We start from the raw sequence: 23,558 nt of genomic DNA, 5'->3' as shown, positions 1-23,558 counted from the left end.
ATGTGAATTCTTGGATATAACGAAGTATGTGACAACGTTCGGTTGGTTTCTCATTGACTGTTTAAAAATCCACTTCATGCAAGCCTCTTGAAACTTTCTTGCTTAAGATGAATTTTGCAGTGGCTATGAACCACAATGATCCCACACAACAGTATTTGTGAAGTGTCTGTATAGCACTTTCAAGTCAAGTAAGAAAGAAAAAATAAAATCTTTGAGCAGGTAAAATTTCTCTGTATAGTCAGCCTCCGGATGCAAACAAAATCACCATAGCAAGCTCAGTGCTTTACTCTACTTGTAGAAAGTTTTGAATGGGCTTGCATCTGCTTGAGCCTCTGGTGCAAAAGCTTTGGTGCTTCCACTGTATGTCATGTAGCAATGAGCCAGCAGGCCAACAATGTGAAGCTGCACAGCTGGTGCAACTTGTGTCATAGCATGTGCTGCTCAGCGATATATGTCCCAAGTACTGTTTCAAAATAGCAGCATGCAGGTTACGTTGCTTATACAGGGCCAGCAGGATGTAAGACTGAAGACCCTGTTAATGCGCTCGACAAGTCCATTTATGAATGCACAGCCTTTGTGAGACTTAGACCTATTTATGGAAATGATTTGCTCTTGTAGCACCACGTTATCAAGTTTCCGTTGAATTTACCACTTTTTTGCATGTCTGCCAGCTGTATATTGACGAGTGTGTTATTGTTCACAACACTAAACAAATGCTTGTTCTTTGTTTCTACAACATCCAGGACACCGAAGAAGAGGACTGTCTTCTATTCTCCAATCATGAAGTGACCATTCTGCATGCAGTGGAAAATTTCGACTAGTTTTAATAAAGTCGCGCTTTTATCCTACAGGACAGACGATTTTCTAATCATGGAGTGACTGGTCTACGTGCAGTGGCAAATCTCTACAAGTTTTAATAAAGTTGTACTCTTATCACGTGTTGCACTCGAATGCCACGCCTTCTACTTCATGGGGTCTGTGGTCTCTCCCAGCGATTAACATACCCACACACGCCATCAAAAAGATCTGTTTACTCTTGGGAAAAAATTAAGATGACAAGACACTCATTACTGCAGTGGTGGTAATAATGCCCTTAATGCAACGCCTTGCTAATAGCCGCCCCTAGTGAACACAACGTACTACCATACTAACTTTTGCTCGGCGTATGGCATCTCTAGCCACACTCCCGATAGTTTCTTGAGAGCTGGGAAACATTGCTTCGTGAAGTTCAAGGGCAGCGCTTGCAGCACTCTTGGCAAAGAATCTGCCTGTCATGTCTGTAGTATTACTCGCACCTCTGAAGACAAGATGGTCTCCAGGTGTGCAGCATTACAACGAGTGTACAGCACATAATGCTGTGTGTGAGGTTGCAAGGGTAGAGTTTCTTTGAGAAAACTTGTGTAAAAGGATTTCACGACAGGTTTTTGTTTAGAGAAGCTCTGTGAATTAAGTATTCAGCAATAATTTCGTGTGCGTAGACATCTGTTCTGATTCCATATTGGCATTGATGGATACATGTTTTCTAAGCTCATCCAAGTTTTTTGCCACATCTGCTGCCCATCTTGTGGAGATGGTGCAAGGATGAAAGACTTGCGTGATTTAGGGCCTCCTCATCGGTTGCAGCATCAATGCCTTTTGCCATGCTGTCACATTCACTCAATGTGATAGGAGTTCTAGCATCAGCTGGTAATATACTGCAGAAGGGTTGTGTAGGTGTCGCCACTAAAGCTCTAATTTTGAGTGTGTTCAAGCTTTGTTAACATCATGTGGCCACGCACATACCTCTCGTTACCTTAGTCTTCTAAGGTCTCCTCGATTTGGCTGCACTTTCTGCACTAGTTCACAAAAGTGCTGTGCCAGTGCCATGCCAGTTCTTGGGGCGCGAGTGTAGCCTGACACTAGTGCTCTCGGTGCAGCAGCCAAATCGAGTGCAAAAGTGCAGAAACGTTGGTATGCTGTGGCCTTGTGTTGGTGTTTGTCGTGTGGTTTGACATATGCGCAAGATTGTGCTAGCTGTATTGAACATTGTGCATTTGTTCAAAGTGGCGCATCTCGTGAAGTGGCTCAGAAATTTGTTAATTCCAAAAGTGGTGAAGAATTTTACACCATCCTTTCCGTTGCATTGTGCAAAGTGGCGCAGGCCGGTCGACCGTCCCCGTTTCAACGAGTACTTTGAAGAGGCAACGAACTTTGAATTCGAGAAGCTAGTCAGACTTCCGCTCAAGACGACCTTTGGCAGTTCGTACATATGATTTAGGCTGTTGCGGTTCTATCGAAAAGTGACTGCTGCAATTACAGAGGGAAAGAGTTGCCTGATACCTCGGATTATATTTGAACTCAACAACTTGTGTTCACTGTTGCTGGACGGTTACGCCGACCTCAAGGCCAGTTGATCGCTGCTGTAAGTGGAGGTATACTGATCTCGTAGCGAGTCATCACAAACATTGCGATCACCCTCACCCACGTATTAAAAAGCATCTCGCCATCTGCCTCTTGTGCAAATGCTCCATTATGCTGCAAGTAATAATATTTGCACACAAAAGAGAGATGGTGTAAAGCAACATCCGAGGTTGGACAGAAAGATGAGAACCCATATGCAGTGCGTCATGCCAGCCAGTCGCTTACGCATGTACACAGGCACACACACACACGTATGTGCACTGTCATTTTAGCTGTTTAGTGAGAGCATGGTGCAGATGCTGCGTCTATATGCAACCGTCTCAACCATGGTCTCAACGCCGCTCACTAAAACAAGCATGGCCACGGAGCCGTCTGCTACGGAGCGCGCCAAGCACCTTGCACTGCTTGCACGAGAAGAGAACACGCCGGAAAGCTAGTGCAAAAGTGCAGGAGAACTTGTGCAGCACTACGTCAAATCGAGTGCAGATGGCACTGGCTGCACTGGCAAATCGAGTGCGCGAGTGTAGCGCCGCCTGAACTGGTGCAGAAAGTGCAAAATTGAACCATTCCATGCGTTGCATTCGAATTTGCACATAAAGCCATCGTCCCATTTTCGATCTCCCAGCTAACAGGACCCCTGTCGTTGCGTTGTCCAGTCTGTCAGCCTATTCCCTATTGCTACTCCTTTTCCTCTAAAATGCTCCTCTTTCAAGCAGTTCACCACCTGTGTCTTGGCCACTCCCCCGTAGTGGGTATGTGCTATTTTATTTGAGGCCAACCAACCAACGAAATCGAGGAGACCACTGGTGAAGTGCGCGCTCACTCGTGATCACGTGGCCACATAACCTTCGTCGCCATCGGGTAGGACGCATGGTCGTAAGGCACTGCCAAGCGCTTCGCAGCGCCTCAGACGCTAGTGCAAGGAATTAAGTGTGAATTAAGCAGCATTACGGATTAAGCAGAATTAGTGTGAATTAAGATAGTTGCCGACAAGCAACTGCTATCGCCGATTCATGGCCGAGATTCCACCATCACATGCGCATGGCGTAAATCAACGTTGGAGTAAACATTACCAGTATAAAGTTTGGAGCGCTAGCTCTTAGCACGTCCCCTCAGTTTCGCATCGTCGGCGTCGGCGCCGTCCGCACCACGCGCCGACATTGGTGGCACGCTCGGCGCGCGAAGCCGCTGCGCCGTCATTAGCAGCACGGCCCAACTTTCTTACTGCAACTACGTCCGTGAAATGTGTGGGCACAGACTTGGGGGTGTTATTGGGCTGAGCGTTTACGGGGGCAGTCATGTCGCACAGGTATGGTATGCGACCTGCCGTCCTGCCACCTCAGTCTTCTGCATGTGGCGCCTGGTCAAAAATGCGCTGGTGCTTGTATTATTCTAGGTGGCTTCGGATTAATTACTCTAACGCTTTGATTAGGTATCTGCCACTGGGGTTAAGTAGTGTAGCGCGCAGATTTAATTGATTGGCGCCAACGCTATTTCAGCCGTGAAACCTCCAGCAGACAGTCCCGATTCTCTCGAGCTCGCTCTAGCCGTTTTTCTAGCCCCGTCGAGCCGGCTCGAGCTAGAAACGTCAGCTGCTGGCCGTCATCAGAGTCGCGGAACCATAAGATTCCTGCTTTCCAGGGATTTCTCTGTCGTTTACGTATGTATCGCACTTTTTAGAAGCTTTCAGAAGGTTAACGGTTGGCTGGAAATAGGTCGCTAAGGGCTGTGGCAGCGAAATATTAGTGCCATACGCCAGGTTTTTTGTTTCAGGGCATTGCGATAACTGGGTTTCAATCGCAGAATCGTAATGGTCTCGTTTTCTGTATTTTTCTTACGCAGGAGTGGTGAAGTAATCACTGTAATCGGAAAGGGGGGGCGCTAATAGTGTATAAGATTATTTTTTAAGCGCACTAAGATGGAAAGCATTTGCATCTCATTATTGTCTACCACGACTGGCTGTAGCCGGCTGTAGTCGGTCATGTTTCCAACAGACGTTACCTTGCGTTACGTCCTTTGTGTTGTAATGTATTCTAGTCCATTTTAGTCATGATTTTTACATAATCTCTTGGCTCCCCGCCTTCTGACGCTTAGATGGACAGACATGGACAGCTCCCAGGATCAGCGAACAGAGAAAAGCCCGAGAATATCGGTAAGCATGTTACTGCTGCCAGTACTTGCATCATGTGCCGTTTGCTTCACTTGTATTGCTTGCTAATGTCTCTCCTTTTTGATTCTCTTTTAGGACGGCAGTAATGTATGTATACTTTTTTTGTCTACGTTTATAAATTTGGTCTAGTTGAGTTTCAGGTTCTGTAGTCAAGACGGTGTGTGCATTAAATAAGTCACCTTGAGTATTGCTCGTAACGTGCCGCCTGCGCCCCTCCCGTAGTCGCAGACACCCGCCCCTGATTTTTTTGTATTTTTTTTTAATGTTACGCGTAGAAATTTCCGGCGTTTTGGTCGAAGTTTGTGGCAAAGCTTCATTATGTGCTGTTGTTGCTTCTGTGCTATGATTGCTGTCTCTTGTAAGCGTGTTGTCGTTCTTGTATGCGCCCGTTGTGAAACTGCACTTTAGTCGCGTTCAGTCTTGCACGAAACCAGAAATGTAAATATTACGTCTAACTCATAACTTGATTGTACGTTCGTGTTGGAGTAGTACTGAACCGTGGTGCATATTTCAGTTCCCTTTCAGAAAAACTTTCATGTGACCTGGTGATTTTAACTACTTTGTTTTTAAAAAAGTGTATTAGTGAATCAACGAACTGGCAATGGCTTTTTTTTTTTTTGTCTGAGGTGTCACTACATCAATAGTGATTAGTTTCCACTTGTATGCAAAAGTGCTCCAGTTTGCAAATTGTGAAAAATTTGTGATTTTGTCCTGAGTTTAGGAGTAGCTTATTTAGGAGGACAAACCTTGTGACAGTATATATTGAGCGTGGAATTGGAACTCACATTTATAGTATAACCTGTTTTTGAGGAGGCTGTGATTTTGGGGAGATAGTTCTGTCTATTATGTGACTGGATCCTGGCTTCCATGCTGTATTATGCCAGTAGCTGCTGGAATTGCTTGGCTGGGCAAAAAAGCTGTTGGCTGCACCCTGTAATTGCACCGTTTTGCATGCGTCTTGCTTCATTGGAACTTCTGCTGCCATAGATTTGAAATGGTTATTTCTACTAGTGATGCACCCTTATCTTGAAAGGATTTGCTGTCACAGGTGCAGCACTGCCAGTTTTCTTTGCATAAGCATCATGTGTTCAGCATTAAGGATAACATGCAGCTGCAAAGAAAGCTACATAATAGAAATTCACCTTTTCTGTTGTGTTGAAAGGGCCTTGCTTTGTGAAGGTTCAGTCTTGCAAATGCTGGCCTGTGTGTAACATAGGTGTGTTCAGTGTTCCTGCTAATGCGGCTCTGTGAAGTCCATACATCTGTTGGCTAATCATTCACACTTCAGTGGTTTGCAACACAGATTAATTGTTCCCATTGTGTGGTTTATTGGCAGAGCATTATTTTTCTTATTTACTTCAACTGCCCACCCTAACGAATGCATGCTTTTATTTAGGCGGTGCAGGCTGAGCGTTATTGTTTTAATTCTTCTGTTACACCCAAACTGATAAATGGGTTCTTTTATTGGCACATCATTCTAAAATTTGGATAATGTTTGCTGACATCTTCTCTCGCTGCGTGTGCAGCACACGCAGCTTGAATTCTCAACATCAGAATGGCGTACTGCATCAGTGTGTCATGATGCAGCTGTGTCAAGTCACACCAAAGTAGGGGCATGAAAATATTAACAGTTTGATAGATAAAGTGCAGAAGTGTGACTTTTTGAATTTGGCTGTGAGATTTTATAATTTAAGCCTTGCACATTTATGTTTTGGGCTGTTTGTTGACATGGTGACATTGCCTGCTTAAAGTAACCATGTTGCATCCCTGTGAACTGGAGATCTAGAACAAAACGGTGCAGTCTGGCACCCTTCTTTTTTTTGTCTCGGGGGGGGGGGGGGGGGGGGGGGGGGGGCAAACAGGCAGATATCTGCTAGAGGTATGGCATGTTACAACCGTGTCTATGAAGGCGTGCATACATACCTTCATAATTATGCGGCTAAGATGTATTGAAAATGTTGGTTCTGAAATACTTGGGGTGTTCAGCTCCAGTGTAGCAGGGGCATAGCCTGCCACACTGCCCATATGAGTAGCAGGAGGAAAGCAGCATTCCAGTCCTCCATAATGGCTTTTCTTTTTACTAATTAATATAGTGTGCACACCTCTGATCTTGGAGCAGGCATACAAGAATCTTGATTTCATGGACTGGTAATCAGGGCCATATTTTAACATCATGAAAGTTGCTTTGTGCATTGTATTGAGGAAGGACCTAAAAGAAAGTCTTGCTGTGTTTTTCAGAAAGCAGGCCTGACTAACAGCCAGGGTTGTTGTATTTTAGTGCTTGAAGAAGCAAGTATAAAGCAATTTAAAAGCATGTAGGTATTTTGTGCATTGAACCCTTCAGAACTCTAATATTATATGTGAACACTGAAGCAGGGGTCCTGAATTATTTTTTTCTTTTATGTCGATTAATTGTCGATCTTGGCTAATTATTTTTCTATTCTTCCATGATCAACAGGTTTAGCTAATATTTAAGAAGTGGTTTTACTAAAATATTGCTGTATGAATGCGTAGCGATGTATAGTGCTGTACATACACTGTTCGCATGCATTTGCTAGTTAATGTGACTAAATATGGAGGAAGGGCTTGTAGTCCTTTATGTACACTGCTGGTTGATGAAGTCTTGCCGCTATGTGCAGGTGGATGATGCACCTCGGGAAGACCTGGTCAAGCAGGTCAAGCGCCAACTTGCCCTTCTTCAGAAAGCGAAGGCAAAGTGTGATGGTGAGTGCTTGCGTCTTTAATGTGCTCTTTTCAGCTAAAATTGCCACACTAGTGACCTATAAGTATTTGCCAGCGGGCTAGCAGGAAATTTCGCAGCTGTAGCTATATGGGAGAGACGGTCATGGGTAAATGCTGTTATCCTCACTGTAGTGTACCGTAGCTCACAATAGCTCTCCCATTCATTTGTGGTTCAGTGAAATGCTATCCAGCTGGGCTTGAACGGGCAGTCTCAAGAATGTGCCATTCCATGCTTGTGTGGCTCAGATAAGCCTTATTTATGAGGCCGTGAGGCGGGCACTCTCATGGGTGTAGGGAGGGCATGTGGTTCAACTTTTAAGTTAGTATACAACTTCTAAAAGAGTACAACTTTTGTTACTTCTTTCCTCCAGAGAAGTGTTAAGTCTGGTATTTCTTTCACATTACTGAGTCTAGTTCAGAGTGCACAGTGCATTCGTCTAAACTTGGGTCAGACAGCTTTTAAGCTCACTTTTACATAGAACTGCTGTTCACATTGACCTGGTCGCCACTCATTTAGCCAGGGATTCCTCAAACATAGCAAGAGATCTGTACTTGGTTTAGTGTAAGGTGCATGTTTTAGAGTGTGCTTATGCTTCCGGATGAAAGCGAAATGCACTAATGTCTACTTGCTTAGTAGCTCACAGTGTAGCTTTGGCATGTAAAAACCCATTCATCTAGTGGATTTAGGTTCAAGAGGTCCAAGTTCTGTTCTGTGTACTGTCAGGTTATGGGGTGAATTTTCAGCACAATAGTGCGCTTCACAGCTGGAACATGTGTGTCCCATCATGGGCAGTGTAGATGAATGGCTTTGCAAAAAACACATAGCATTATTACTTCTTGCTGCAATCCATTCTTATCTTTGTGTGGCGGTATTTATGGCTGGAAAGTGTGCTAAAGGAGAGGTAAGGCCAGGACTCCTACATTATGTCTCCGTCTTTTAGCACAATTTAGCACAAGTACAATTTGGTCAATATTTTTTTGCTTATAAATTTACTCTTTTTCGTAACCCTCTGGTGTTTGTCTGCCTTGTGAGGAACAGTTATGCTAAAATGTCCAGTACCAATTAGAAAATGACATTTTTTTTGTGTGTGCTCGTCGAAAATTGCTAACGAAGATCGCTTTTGATGGTCCCGGCTCATTGTGATTTCCATGGGCTACCAACGACAGAGCACTGCCACCTTATTAACACCTTGAAGTTGAGAGATCAGAACATCAGAAATTCCATTGGTTGCATTGCTGCATTTGTCTGACCAGAAGCAAAAACATGCAATGCAATAAATGGGCTGCTGTGGTGGCTCAGTGGTTACGGCTCTCGGCTGCTGACCCGAAAGACACGGGCGGGCTTGATCCTGGCCGCTGCGATCGAATTTCAATGGAGGTGGAATTCTAGAGGTCCGGCTACTGCACGATGTCAGTGCACATTAAAGAACCTCAGGTGGTCTAAATTTCCAGAGCCCTTCACTACAGTGTCCCTCATAGCCTGAGTCGCTTTGGGACGTTAACACCCAATAAACCAATAAACCTGCAATGCAATAAATGAGGCAAACGCAGGAGTAAACTTTAGGGTTGATTTTTCTCTGCTTTCACTTCTCATGCTGTTGCTGTAACTCACCCTTGTGTCATTTCGTAACTAGTGACAGTAGAATGATTGTTTCATATGACTCCTAAGACTTGGAAGAGTGCAGTAAAGCTCTTTATTTCTCTTTAACTGTTTTTGAAGTTGATCTTTGTAGACATAGTGGTCTTGTAAATTTGAACTGTAAATGTTAACTTCTTTTTTTAAAGGTACTAGGCATTCTTTAAAAAGCTAATATTTTATTGCACACAGCAGGCTTTGCAAACATGCTGACATCAAAAACTTGTGCACTTAATTACTTAATGCCTCAGGGATGATTTTACAAAGGTGCTAGTTGTGAAAAGTTATACAACTGTACCAAATTTGGTTACTTTTCATATATAATTAACGAAAATAAATTAAATTGCTGTGTCCCCCCTCTAGGGGAGACTTGGGTCTCGAAATGGTAAAAAATGGGGAAATTTTCGATTTTTCAAAAACGGCATATTTTACAGTCAGATACTTAAATTTAAAGGTGCACTGAAGAGGAATCTGAACTCGTCTTTTTGTCGCGGGAACTCAATCTACACGCTCTGAGCATTCTTAGAAACTTCGATTTATTGCCCTGTGTGGCCGATTTCCCTAATTAAATCGAATTAACGTCCTGCTCCCGCCTTTTTTTTTTTAATTCTCCCGTACGGTGGGCGGAGTCGACCAATGCGTGGAGTGCCTTTCACCCAGTCCCGTGGTGGCTTGCCGCTCTGCCAACGGCGGAGTAATACGTAGTAATCCGTAGAAGCAAATAGTCCGCGCGTATTTTATTTCTGCAGGCTTATTTTGCGGCTATATTATCTGCGAATGAAACTATTTATTCACGGAAACCTAAAAAACAAAATAAAGCGAAAGCAAAGCCTCCACGGAGCTGGCTGAAAGGCACTCCACACGTTGGTCGACTCCGCCCACCGTAAAGGGAGAATTAAAAAAATAAAGGAGGGAGCCGGATGTTAATTCGATTTAATTAGGGAAATCGGCCACACAGGGCAATAAGTCAAGGTTTCTAAGAATGCTCAGAATGTGTAGATCGAGTTCCCGCGGCAAAAAGACGAGTTCAGATTCCTCTTCAGTGCACCTTTAAGTTGTATCTGACTATAGAATATGGCGTTTTTGAAAAATAAAAAATTTCCCCATTTTTTACCATTTTGAGACCCAAGTCTCCCCTAGAGGGGGGACACAGCAATTTAATTTATTTTCGTTAATTATATATGAAAAGTAACCAAATTTGGTACAGTTGTAGGGCAGTCGGGTCAAAAAACACTTTTGAGAAAACTATTCAGCAGACAAGGTAATGGAAAGAGGTGCTCATTATGATGTACATGACAGAAGCCAACAGTCACCAAAACCAAGGAGCATAGGGAATTTTTTTTTGTATTTTTTAATTTATGGTTTTCATTAATGGGAGAATAATAAAACCAGAAGGAAAAACCACATGCCGCCATAACGAGCATGTCATAACGAGCACCTCTTTCCATTCCCTAGACTGCTGAATAGTATAACGAGGGCCTCTAATCTGGCAGTCTTGATGCCATAGGTAGCATAAGAGGGTTCTCGCACAGCTGCCGTCCTCACTGTTCGATCATGTCCCTACGTGGGACTCGTGGTAATATAGGACGTACTACGTCTGCCGCTATAGATGAGGGTGGCACTGATGAACACACTCAAGGTTCGCTACGCTACAAATAAATACCCCTGAAACCTAAGATTAGACAGCTGTTGCCGTTGTTCAGTTTTGGCAGAGCATTGGACACGAAATTTGGAGGTCGGGGGTTCGGATCCGATTGGCGGCATGTGGTTGTTTTTCTTCTACTTGGGTTCCATCACCTTTGGAGAAAACCGGCATTTTCATGGAGATCTTAGCCACTTTTTTGCTACCTGCGATCACAAAAAACGTTGTTTAAAGTAACTTCTGGGCTGTTGCTGACAAAAATCTTTCATGATATAAATAGAAAGACCTTACAGATACGAAGTCTGGTGTTTTCTTTGATTTGATTTTTTCGAGATGTTCGTGACTTGAAACCGCATCCCCCCCTTAAGATGTTTCACCAGCAAAGCAGCACACTGCAGGTGGCTTAAGCAAAGTTGAAATGCTTTGCACCTCAGATCTCGGCAGGAAGTGTCTGGAGAAGGACAAGACCATTAATGAGTTGCAGAGTCAGTGCGAGAGGTGGGAGCAGGAGCATGCAGAGCTGGAGGAGCTTCGCCAGGCATACCACTCGCTGCAGGATTCACAGGAAAAGCAGCGTCACTCGTTTGAGGTGAGTATTTCTTGGATATCCCTCTCACCTGGAAAAAACATTCTGACGTTTCGTCAACGTCCTAGCGGAATTCACTGTGAGATCGTCATTTGTCAGCTAGTGCTGTTCAACTTCAGTGAAATGAACCTGTGTTTAATCGAATTGGAAATACACTAAAAAATTTTGATCGCTTTACTTTCTTCTCTCTTTTGCTTGTGATGAAGACAGGTTGCTTATTTGTTGTCTATTGTGGCGTGTGGTTTGCTGGTTGGGTCAGGTTGGCTGCATGGCCAAGTTGAAATAGAAGATACGTGTGGTTATGTGTTTGAACTGAATCTTTGGGTGTCTTTGCACATTGGAATGCATGTGATTTTTGACGGAACTGAAGCATCGGTTCGAGCTTTCTGGAAGATAAAATTAAAGGGGCATTGAGTAAGACTCCATCCTAATTTGGTTCTGAGTAAATTTTGATTCTGTAGCCCTTTCTGGCTACCTTGTCATTTTTCTGGCAGCAACTGGCAGCAGAAGACTTGTTTATTGCTGAGGAAATTGAATTTAAAAATTTTCCACTACGCAATGAAAACTCGTGTGATCTATACTTAAAAAGACTCCTTGGTCAACATTTGGAAGTGAATGATGGTACCTCAGGGATCTGCATGCTAAAACATATCTTGATGCTCTGCTGTTTGCGTGTGAAAACAGCTAGAGCCAGTGACACTTCTATATCTTTTTTTTTTCTTTATTAGTTTCTAAAAACCCCTTTTTCAGTGAAAGTAGCACCTTTGTCACTGGAACGCGGTCATCTGTCAATAAATGCCTTAAATTTGTCTTCAGTGTCCCTTTAAGCAAGTTGTAATTAATGAGGTTCTACTGTGTACTCTATGCCCACTTGATATTAGCAGTGAATCCTTGTGCACTTGCAAGGTTTTGTGTTGAATGAGATTCACCTAGCTCTAGTTTATTAATAAAAGAGTTCTACTTTGGTTCACACGGCACCACACCACCTTTGCATTGTGTAATTGTATGGTCTGGCTGGCAGGCCTGCAAGTCAGTATATAGTACTCCTGACACTCCATTGCTTGGGGTCTTCTCATAGTGTGCTTGAAAAGGGGCCTGCTGCTATAAGAATCAATTGATATGGAGCAAGATGTATTACTCTGACAAAGGTATCAACCATGTTGCCTGTGGCTTCGAGAAGTGGCTTACATTTGTTTACTGTTACGTGATGGATGTTGTAAGTACAAAAAAGGTACCATCACATTGTCAGCTGTAGGCAGTGGCCAATTGAGATTCCCTCTCGACTGAGGCATGGGTTGAGTGCCCCAAAAGCTATCCATCTCTCCTTGGGCCTTCTGTGTATTAGCTTTGAATGCCTTACACTACTGGAAGCCTTAGGCCTAGTGTGTCATGTCTAATCAGACTACGTATTCATGGTAAGAGCTCGGGATATGTATGGACCTCAAGTTTTGTGTTGAGTCTGTAGAGAATTGGATTCATGCTTCAATGGTTTGCTGCGCATGCAGGTTTTAGAGGGCCAGCTGGCAGCATCCAGTGAGGATGTAGCCAGATGGCGCCACAAATACCAGGAATGCTTGGAGAAGCTGGAGTGCACAGAATCGAAGATGGCTGCTTACACGCAGGGAACAGAGTGCCTTCAGCAAGAGGTGCAGCGCCTGGAGGCCGAGAACAGAGTGTGTATTGTGCTGCAGGTCAAGGGACCTGCACCTTTTTTTCCTTGCTTCATCGTGTGAACTAATAATCTACTTGTACAGACTTGCTTGATTGCTTGCTTATAGAGAGGAAGCATGCCTGGTGCACTTTGAAAAACATAAGTGGCGTGAAAGAGGCTCAGGACATTTGCTAGTCATCAACTAGCATTTACCAGCACTCAGTGCAATCCAGTTAGCCCAACATTCCACCCTTAGTACTTCATAGAGGTTAAGTCAAATCTTATTTCATTGAAAAATGCTTGAGATCACAGTGGAAAGTTTATCCTGGCAGCACATGATGAAAAGGCTTTGATTCATGTAAAAATGTTTCTCTTTCATCTATATATTGTGGTGCCATGGCATGATTCTTGCATTGAGATAGCGGTGATATGCTGACACTGTCATGCATGCTGATGAGGTACAGTCTTTGTCAAAAGTTTAGAGCCCAGGGGGTTGACTTCCAATCTTTATATTGGGACTCCAGGAGGATTCATGGAAGTCCTACCCATTGGAGGAGGCAGTACCAGAAATCTTCTCATGCCCAGGAAATTTGGAGCGCTAGAGATCCATTAAGAACGACACAGTGTGGCTCAAAAGAAAACCCCCTGGGCTCCAAACTTTTGACAAAGGGTGTACATAGGAAACGTGTATGTTGTGTACACTTGCGAGCAAAAGACTAGGCACTGTAGGTACTATGGCAATACAGTTTTCTTATGGCTGAGGCCCGGACTTGATGGGTGCACTGGGCTTTTTATGTGCTGACCTTTAAGATTGCTTTGCTCAATTTGCGCCACGTGCCTATTATGAGAAAAAAATTTGTTCTTTTAGCAACGTCTTTGGCTGTTGGAAGTGGCGTGTTCTCTGCATCTCCCTTTGCCAGAGAACAGGTCATGTTTGTGTTGGTGCCACTTTGTTTACTGCTTTAACTTGGCTCAGGCTTGTGCAGGTGACAGAACTGTTTCTCTTGCATAGGGCCCGTAATTTTATGCAGTGAGAAATTTTAAATTCCATGAATCGAGAACAGGGTCTTCAGTTATTCTGCAGGAAACATAATGCACATAAAATACGTATTTATTCGAATCTAGGCCGATAGTTTTTTCAAAAAAACGAGATGTAGAACTCTTATGTCGGCTTAGATTCGAGGATTTGGTTTCGAGGTTTCGTATTCGTAAAATACGAATAATTGTAGCACGCAGGTGGCGCCCCCACAAAACGCCAACGAAAGACAGCACTGTAGCCGTTGCTATCCGTAGCCGTTGCTATCCGTAGCCGTTGCTATCCGTAGCTGATACTGATCAAAGCACACATGAGCACTGGCTGCCATTTTGGCCTTGTTCTGTTCTCGTGCGGTGGCGTGAGCACATTCGCAGCAGTGAAGTTTTCGTGCGTGGTTTTTAAACAGGCGGTGCCATTATAGTGCCGCCTTCAAGCGGAAAGTTATACTCGCTGCAGAGCAGTCGTCAAATCTTCAAGCCGGGCGGGACTTCGGCGGCTGATCCCGGGCTGGCGTTGCATATGTCTCCTCGCCCAAACGCCAGCCCGGGATCAGCCTGAGTGGGTTCCTGGCAATAAATGTCGTTTGCGTGCTGTACCTCTTGTTCGCAGTTGTTTTTTCGGCCGGCCTACAATCGAGGTAAGTTTTTTTTTTTTCTGTGGCCTTCAACTTTCGGGTCTCGGCTTAGAATCGTGGCCGGCCTAGATTCGAGTAAATACGGTATGTGTATTTTTGAAACATGCCTTCCACACTACGTATGTACAGGGTCGTCCACTCTTGGGGTGATCACCGCTCCCCGTGGCTGCGCTCCGCGGAGCGCCAGTGCGTCCGGCGCGGCCGCGCATCGAAGCAAAGCTGCGCATGCGCGGGGGGAACTAGGGGAGGTGCTTCGCGTCGTCTGCTACAGCGCTGGAGCGCGCCGCTCTTGCTTTGCTGTGAAGCGCACTTCACTGAGCTCCAGCGACTGAGGGACCGAGACGGCATCGCGGGAAAGAGCACTTTAATCGCGGCAGCGTATTGGTTTCGCCTAGAGCATGTGAACAGCCTGTTTCTTCACCGTCAGAAAGTCAATTCAATGCAGAAACTGAAACAAGCATCTCCGCAGATAAACGACTTAAGCATTGCCCCCCCCCCCCCCCCCGATTGATGAGGATAAAATGACTAAAGCGCTATTCTTTTGCGCGCTGTGCTGGTGCTATTTTTTGTTGTTGCCGCAACTGTTAGTGCCGTGTGTCTGGAGATCCTATCAGGCGCGCTTTTCTTGGTTTAGGGCGATGACGTGATGAGCATAGCGCGCAGTTTCGTGCATCGCTTGATGCTATATCGAATTTGATTAATGGGGCTAATAAAATGGCCAACATCCGTGTAAAATCAGGAAAAAAAAATTGAGCGATTGTTCACTCGTATATATATTTTGTTCATTTGCTTGTCATTTCTTCTACCATTAAGCCGGGCAATAAAAACAGTACTTTGACAGAAGCTAATCAGTGATCTCAGCTTCTCCGCGGCTATTTTATTGTTGTGTTAATGTCGCTCGTAGGTGTTCGTGGATCGCTTTACGGGATGTGCGACACTGCGCTGTCCGGCATAGCAACTGATTTCTGCGATCAAAGGGTCGCAACCTTACGCCCCATAGTCATATTTCTAGATCCGATAAAAAATACAACTTATTTACGTCATGTGAAGCCGCGGTGGCTCAGTGGTTAGGGCTTCCGACTGCTGATCCCGAGGGTGCGGGTCCGATCCCGGCCGCGTTTCGATGAAGACGAAACGCAAGGCGCCTTTGTACTGTGCGATGTCATTGCACGTTAAAGAACCCCAGGTGGTCGAAATTCTCCGGAGCCCTCCACTATGGCGTCCCACATATCCTGAGTCGCTTAATGTCGTTAAACCCGATAAACAAACCAACTAACAAATTATTTTGATTACCATCACTTGATGTAAAATCGCCGAAGCAGTTCCGGTTCGTTGTGGGATACCTGACGCGGGAAGTCGCATTCTAAGGTAGATTAATCGCAAATCAATTCTTTGATTATTACATTCATAAGCTGTTGTAAGGCAGGTAGCACTGACGTTTCTTTTTTCTTTTTTGAGTCTCTGGGATCAATGCACACTGTCTGAGAATGCTGTTTGTGTTCGTTTTGAATAGGCGGTTGGAGGGGAAAAGCTATGAGAGACGTGTCTGTTTTCTAGCTTACAATTAAGCTGTATTCTGTGAGAAAGAAGCAACACAGAGAAGTCAAGTGAAAGAGGAAAGAAATGAGTGACATATATTTACAAAAACATTTTCTGCACAGTTAGACACGGAAAAGACGTTGAGTAAAAGACATGACACTTTAGACGTAAGAGGCACAACTATTTCTGCCTGAAAACAAACGAAGTGAGTCACCATCTCTCTTGAAGACGGTACTTGTGAGGGTGCCCTTCACCTCAGAAAAAGTGGTCGGGGTGGGGGAAAATGCATAACCCAAGTTGAAAGGAGGAGACAAGCGATGGGGCTCGTGCGATACTTTGGTATGGATATGTGAGCGTTTCTTGCTTACTGGTGTGCCTTTTTTTTGGTCTGTTTTCTCCTGGGCCCATATCTTCGCTCTAATCGCTGTTGGCGTCATTGCAGAGCAGTTCTTTCTTAAAACTCTACTCTGTTCAGTAGCGAGTGGCTTCGCCACCGCCGTCAATGACAGCTCGCATTCTGCTTGGCATGGAGCTGTACAGCGAACGACAAAAGCTAGTGTTGGACCTAAGGCGATCCCACTCCTCTTCCACAGCTGTCCAAAGCGCGTCCGCTGAGAGGCTGTGGAGTTGTCGGCGTGCCATAGAAAATTTCATTCTGCCCCAAACATTCTCGATGACGTTGATGTCGGGTGATTGTGGTGGCCAGTCCAGAACTGCCACGCCACGGTCGTCCAGGTAGGCACCGACCTTTCTTGCCTTGTGAATCGGAGAGTTGTCGTGCTGCAGGATAAATTCATTGTCCGGAAATGGTCCTCCGACTAGATACGGCAGCAGCACGTCGTCCAGGATTGAACAGTATGAGTCCGCATTGAAGCGGCCCTGGATTTGAACAAGAGGTCCAAGTCCTTCAGCAGTCATTACGCCCCAGACGCTCACAGCAGAGCGGCCGCTAGCTGCGACCCGCTGGATAAACTCCGGCATGTATCTATAAAAAAAAATTGTATTTCCTTTTTTAAACAAGCAGATGCAGAGTCTAGACTGAGAGTAATGAATACCGAAATGTTCTGACCTCTTAAGATTTTGGCTTGGCACTAGCAGGCTGAAACGCAATTGAACTCGTCCCCAGAGTCAAATATACAGCCACCGTGCCTTTCCTGTCATTCCAGTGGTTATCACGGAATATAATACGAAAGGAATGAACAAAGACCCCGGTGGCCGCACATTTTGTCATTTTTGATCTCATTACAATATGGCGCAGGCTACCGATCCCAACTCGCGGGAACGAAACCTGGCCGCGGCGGCCGTGTTAGGAGCGGTCGAAATGTAAAACGCATTTGATGTATGCGATATCATAACATTTTAAAGACCGCTTAGACGGTCAAGGTTCTTTTAGCGCGCTGTTCTATGGCGTCTCACATAGCCTATGTGACATAAGACGTTAAATCTAAAATACAAGCACCAACATAGATCACGATTTATGCCCAGCTTCAGGCAAACATTTCTTCGCTCGTGGGTCCAGCACAACGCTAGTAAATCGGAGATTGTCTTTGGTTTCAAAATTTTCTAAACTCTTTGGCAGGAAGTAAATACGGGATACAAAAACGTATATATAATCTGGGATGAAACCCAAAAATCGTTGCGCTGAAAATATGGCTTGCGAGATGACATTTATTAGCTCAATATTTCCTTTAAAACACGGAAGAAAAAGCGCAACATGAATTATAATTTGAACACATGCTATCATTGAAATTTTTTGAATAGAGTAACAAGCTATCAACATCTTCGTTTCCATATCTGTGCAAAGTTCCTGCGCACTTGCAAGACATGAGAGCTCACGCTAATTATGCTTACCGGCAGTTCTCGGGGCGCCAAACTCGCTGCCTCTGGTCCCATCTTGTTGTAAAGGTGGACTCATCTGTGAAGACGACTTTTCTCCATTCGTTTTCGGTCCACTGCTCATGCTGAAGGGCGAAATTTACGCGCTTTACTTTGTTGGCCGCGCTCACTATTGGCTTTTGCGCCGCCGTTCTGCTTTTCAGACCTGCCGCGTAGAGGCGACGCTTGATAGTCGTGTCTGAGACGCCATCCAGCCCGAGGTTATTCTTAATTTTGCGAACAGTTGAAGTGGGGTTGTCAGCCACCGCCGCAACAATGGCCATGTCGTCCTCTTCCGTGGTCACTTTGGGCCGGGCTTTACGGGGAGCATCAGCAATTCTTCCTTCCTTTTTGTACGCCTGGATGATTCGATTCACAGTTTTAAATGGCCGATTAGTCATCTCTGATATAACTCTTTGGGAATAGTTTTGAAGGCAGAGATCTACAATGCGCCGTCTTTCATTTTCTGGCACCCGCGACATGGCTACCTTTTCGAAAGTGCACCGGGAAATGAAATGGGCCTGCGCTGTCAAAGAGTTTTTGTCGCCGAAGGGGCATGGGAAGCAGCAAAAGATAAAAGCAATCCATATTCCAAAGCTGATCGCACGATGATCATGCAAGCCGACAGAACTGCGGTCAGAGTAAAAACGTCCGCTGGCCTTCGCTTTTACGAACAATCCGAGAATCATTCGCTTGAGAGTGGCCAGCCCCTTCGTTGAGCAGTCATGAGCAGCCACGTATCAGCATCGTAAGCTGATAAGAGCGGGTAGCATGACTCGGCTACCACAGACCGCCATCCTATACATCTCGGACATGATTCAAGCTGAACTCGCGCTGGTGCTGTGCGGCTTCGTATCATTGAGAAACCCGCTGCCGTGACTCAGTGACTTTCGCTCTTGCCCCTGATCCAAACGTTGCGGGTTCAACCGCAGCCGCGGAGGCAGTACTTCGATGGAGACAATATAGAATAAAACGTGTTCCACGGCTGCTTGGTTCATTCTGAAGAAAGGTCAACTTTTGCAACTCAAAAAGAAGGTCGAACACACAGATAGTCAATGGACAGGACAGGCGCTGTCCTGTGGCCAGGAGCGGGCAGCGGCTGTCCTGTCCATGGACTATCTGTGTTCGTCCTTCTTTTGCCCTATAACATTTCACCTTTATAGCGACATTATATGGCTTATCGGCAACGAAACCCGGATGTTGCTGTTTGCAAAAGTGGTCCAAAAACTCAGATGACGTAATCAAGGAAAGCCAGACATCATAATTGAAATATAGCCTAGACATCAGAGATGTGTGTACGGGATAATAGTTAGCAGTATTAATAGTTAGTAGTGATAATAGTGAAAGGTCTTTAGGACAAAGTCCTTAAGGTGAAAGGCCTTTGCAATAGAGACCTTTAGGTAAAGGACATTATTATTAATGGTGAAAGGCACTAATGATAAACAATAAAGGCCTTCAGAAAAAAGTTTTATGGCAAAGACCTTTAGGTCAAAGGCATTTAGGACAAATACCTTTAGCTAAAAGGCCTTTAGGTAAAGGGCATAATAAATGCTGATAGTCATTATGAGATTGTTAAATGCCTTCGGGTCGAACGCTTTTTGTGGTAAATGATTATAGGCCAAAGACCTTCTGGACAAAGGCCTTTATGGTAAAGGTGGGGGAAACCTTTAATAGAACACGCAGCAGAATTCATGATGACCCATAAATGATTTCGCATTCACAGCACGCAAGCAGTGTTAAGTGACCTCGGTAATTTTAATGACATAATGCAATAACGCCCGTGGCTCTGCTATGGAAACGCAAGTTAATAAACCCCGAGCGGTTTATATTAACCAGAGGCCTCAGCGGTGACCAAATAGTTTGATCAGCCTTCGTGCGTGCCGGATGTGTGGGATTCCATCTGCAGAGCGACGGGTGTTGGCCGTTTTATTAGCCCCATTAATCAAATTCGATATAGCATCAAGCGATGCACGAAACTGCGCGCTATGCTCATCACGTCATCGCCCTAAACCAAGAAAAGCGCGCCTGATAGGATCTCCAGACACACGGCACTAACAGTTGCGGCAACAACAAAAAATAGCACCAGCACAGCGCGCAAAAGAATAGCGCTTTAGTCATTTTATCCTCATCAATCGGGGGGGGGGGCAATGCTTAAGTCGTTTATCTGCGGAGATGCTTGTTTCAGTTTCTGCATTGAATTGACTTTCTGACGGTGAAGAAACAGGCTGTTCACATGCTCTAGGCGAAACCAATACGCTGCCGCGATTAAAGTGCTCTTTCCCGCGATGCCGTCTCGGTCCCTCAGTCGCTGGAGCTCAGTGAAGTGCGCTTCACAGCAAAGCAAGAGCGGCGCGCTCCAGCGCTGTAGCAGACGACGCGAAGCACCTCCCCTAGTTCCCCCCGCGCATGCGCAGCTTTGCTTCGATGCGCGGCCGCGCCGGACGCACTGGCGCTCCGCGGAGCGCAGCCACGGGGAGCGGTGATCACCCCAAGAGTGGACGACCCTGTACAGCCCTTGTCAAAAGTTTGGAGCCCAGGGGGTTTGCTTCTGAACCACACTGTGGGGTTCGTAATGCATCTTCAGCGCTCCAAATTTCCTGAAGGTAAGAAGAATTCTGGTCCTGACTTCCCCACTAGGTAGGACGTCCTTAGAAGCAAACCCCTTGGGCTCTAAACTTTTGACGTAGACTGTACCTTCATTAAAATTGAAGATGGTTGTAGTAATTCAGTGTAAAGCGTTGCTTGGTATTCTCACCTCACTTGAAGAATGGTGCATGTTTGACACAATGCCTCCACAGTGACTGAGTGATCTCTATGATATTGCGTGGGGCACAGTCTCGCGCTTGCTGTGATGACTGTGCCTGTGAGCGGGATGCAGCCTACAAAAGTTTGCCACCTGCCTGCCATTCACTTTTTTTTTCTAGGACAGCCCAATACTGCAACTAGAGGAAGCACCCAGAATGGATGCTGGGCATTAATCAAAACTAAAAATGTTGTTTTGGTGCCACTGATATTTGTACGAGTATAATGTGACCACGGATATAACATGAGGGCAGAAATTTCGCCCTTCAAGACATTAAAACAAAAACAAAATTATTGCGAATAAAATGCTAGCTCAAATTGTTCCGGCTGACCATACCCAAGGGTTATGCAAGAACATGTCTTCCGTTTGCTCAGTGGCACTTGAAAGGTGACACCCCAGAGCCTGAGAGACAAAATCAAGTGTACCAAAGCCTCCCATGTTTTAAAGCAAGTACTAGCCTCTGTGCAGAAGTGGTTACTGCTTTGCCACGCCTCCACTTCTTGCCCCACTACTTTGTGTTTTGTGTTGTACCGTTTGGGGCCCTTTTTTCCCCTTCTCCTTCTAACCTGGCCCCTAGTTTCCTTTGATTCCGCGAGAAATCGTGGATGTAAACATTTTCTGTGGAATTTTGTGTTGGCAGCCAAATTCCCATTTTTGTTACAATTGTTGTTATGGACATCAGTAGGAATTACAGAACAGTGGGAAAATGACTAATTTACCTTATTTGCACAAATACAACACAAGGGCGAGTTCAAGATATCAGAAGAGTTAAAAAAAATAGTATTGAGTATGACGAAGTCCCAAACCGTTCAGGCCTACTGTAGTGGAAGAAGGATCCGCTGCAGGTCAGGTTTCTATAAAAAAAAATGGCTGGAGTTTGCATGTGTGTCTGGACTTAGTCAACAGTCACCACTCTTCTACCGAACTGTCTGCTGTTCAATTTGTTTCTAGTCAGTCAGGCCACACAGGAGGGAGCCATTTTATCACCTACTATCTCCATTTGCCTCTGACTGCTAGCTCTGCGATGGTGTCATTTTGCATTTATTACGAATTGAGGGGGTGAACGTATATGCAGAAACATATGGAAACATGCGGTTCAATGTGGCCTTTGTGGAATTTCTTAAGACTTGTTCTGCCGCCGCGGTGGCTCAGTGGTTATGGTGCTCGGCTGCTGTCCCGAAAGACGCGGGTTCGATCCCGGCCACGGCGGCTGGAATTTCTTTAGAGGAGAAATTCTAGAGGCCCGTGTACTGTGCGATGTCGGTGCACGTTAAAGAACCCCAGGTGGTCGAAATTTCCGGAGCCCTCCACTACGGCGTCTCTCATAGCCTTAGTCGCTTTGGGACGTTAAACCCCATAAACCAACCAACCAACCGACAAATACTCAGTCATCATCAATATGTCGAGCTAATGTCATTTAAACAACTGCAAGAATCCTTTTTCAGCCTATAAATAGTAGTGTATTGATGTGTTTACTGCACTGATCTATTATTTCTCTTACCTTTACATTATCTTGAGTTCAATTATGATTGTATAAATCTACAGTTTTTATTCAAATGTGTGTGTATGATGTATTCTTGTATTATTTCCGATAAAATTGAAAATTACGCTAGTTTGTGTTTTGGAAAACTACGCAAAGTTATTATTGTATATTGTGTGCTATTCTCCATCTTTCCATTGTTTCTGTTAACTACTGTTGCTAGTAACTATGTCAGCACTGCCTTGTAGGGGTTTTCTGGGCCATGTCAAGCTGTGATTTGCAGCTTTTAGGCCAGATATCCTTCCAAGCTTCTGTTAAAATAAATTGAATTGAATTTATGTTGCAAATGCAGCATTGCCTGCAGAAATCACCTGAAATGAGACTATTGGAAACTGAAAAATTTTAAATCTGTTTGTACAGAAATAAAGTGCGACACCTGCTGTTAAACTTGGTAGAAATGATCATGCGGGGAGAAACACTTACACAAATAGTTTCATTAGAATATGCGAATCTCAAAAAACCTCCCTAGTTGCCCTTTAACTCTTTTCTTACCGCGCTCATTGAGCATCGTTAGTCTACTAACGATGACTTCGCGCACCGATTTTGGAGCCTTCTGCATTGCTTACGGGCACACTGTATAGCTTGTAGTCAGAGAACTGAAGTTTCGTTTCCGATGCAGTTTTCTTTTTTCCTGTGAGGTGGCACTTTTTTGAAGCGCTGCGAAGATGCGGTTCCGTGCTCATTGCCCGCCATGTTGCCCACTATAATGGCGTCCACACCGCTTGGCTTCGGAGCCCTTTGCGTTGCTTACGGGCACGCTGCATCATCTGGCTTGTAATTGCACAACTAAAGTTTCGTTTTCTATGTAGTTGTTCTTTCCCACAAGGCTACATTTTTCGAACGGGCTCTGAAGACGCGGTGGCATCGAAGTAGCTTGGAAAGTTCTGCATGCATGACGCGTGCTCTATCTCAGGACTCTGCTTCGTCTGCGATTGATTTTATTGATGACTCGGGTAGCAGTGAGTCTGAAGATGCCTTTTCGTTGGTATTTAGTTTTGACATCAGCGATGACGGAAACCAGCCTGGAACACAGGTGGCCGTGCTCCGGTGCCCAAATATAGGGTTTCCAGTTATTGTTTTGTAGCAAGAATACTATTCAAGATAGAACATTGATTTTTTTTTATCAGATACTGGCCAATAGAATACCAAACATTTAGGATTTTTCAGAAAATTCCTCAATTTATTTTATTTATACAAGCTCTTTACAAATTTTGTTCAGTTTTTTTCCTAAAATCTTGTTTTTGGCAAATAAAATTTTTTTTTTGCAATGTGCAATTCGTTATTCAATCTTGTATGCCTAAAAA

The 23,558-nt window shown here is 44.7% G+C and overlaps 2 protein-coding genes across 5 annotated transcripts in view; both read left to right on the top strand.

The window, feature by feature from the left end:
- Nucleotides 1–941, top strand: part of LOC149352626 (rac GTPase-activating protein 1-like) — a 59,438-nt gene extending 58,497 nt beyond the window's left edge. For all 3 annotated transcript variants that reach the window (XM_089581823.1, XM_089581822.1, XM_089581824.1), the window contains one exon: nucleotides 744–941. In XM_089581823.1, coding sequence (XP_089437949.1) covers nucleotides 744–789 — 46 coding nt within the window. In that variant the 3' untranslated portion in view covers nucleotides 790–941. The remainder of the gene's footprint in view (nucleotides 1–743) is intronic.
- A 3,027-nt stretch (nucleotides 942–3,968) lies between these two features.
- Nucleotides 3,969–23,558, top strand: part of LOC149352625 (uncharacterized) — a 72,052-nt gene continuing 52,462 nt past the window's right edge. Inside the window, exons 1-6 of one of the 2 annotated variants that reach the window (XM_089581820.1) lie at nucleotides 3,969–4,060; nucleotides 4,495–4,552; nucleotides 4,646–4,657; nucleotides 7,210–7,294; nucleotides 11,025–11,179; nucleotides 12,682–12,849. In XM_089581820.1, the coding sequence (XP_089437946.1) occupies nucleotides 4,505–4,552; nucleotides 4,646–4,657; nucleotides 7,210–7,294; nucleotides 11,025–11,179; nucleotides 12,682–12,849 (468 nt within the window). In that variant the 5' untranslated portion in view covers nucleotides 3,969–4,060; nucleotides 4,495–4,504. The remainder of the gene's footprint in view (nucleotides 4,061–4,494; nucleotides 4,553–4,645; nucleotides 4,658–7,209; nucleotides 7,295–11,024; nucleotides 11,180–12,681; nucleotides 12,850–23,558) is intronic. The other variant, XM_089581821.1, reaches the window with a different exon arrangement.

Source organism: Amblyomma mixtum, chromosome 3 (assembly GCF_055824585.1).
Source record: "Amblyomma mixtum isolate Tamu chromosome 3, ASM5582458v1, whole genome shotgun sequence".
NCBI lineage: Eukaryota > Metazoa > Arthropoda > Arachnida > Ixodida > Ixodidae > Amblyomma > Amblyomma mixtum.
Note: the sequence above shows the minus strand (reverse complement) of the source record. Positions and strands in the feature narration are given on the sequence as shown.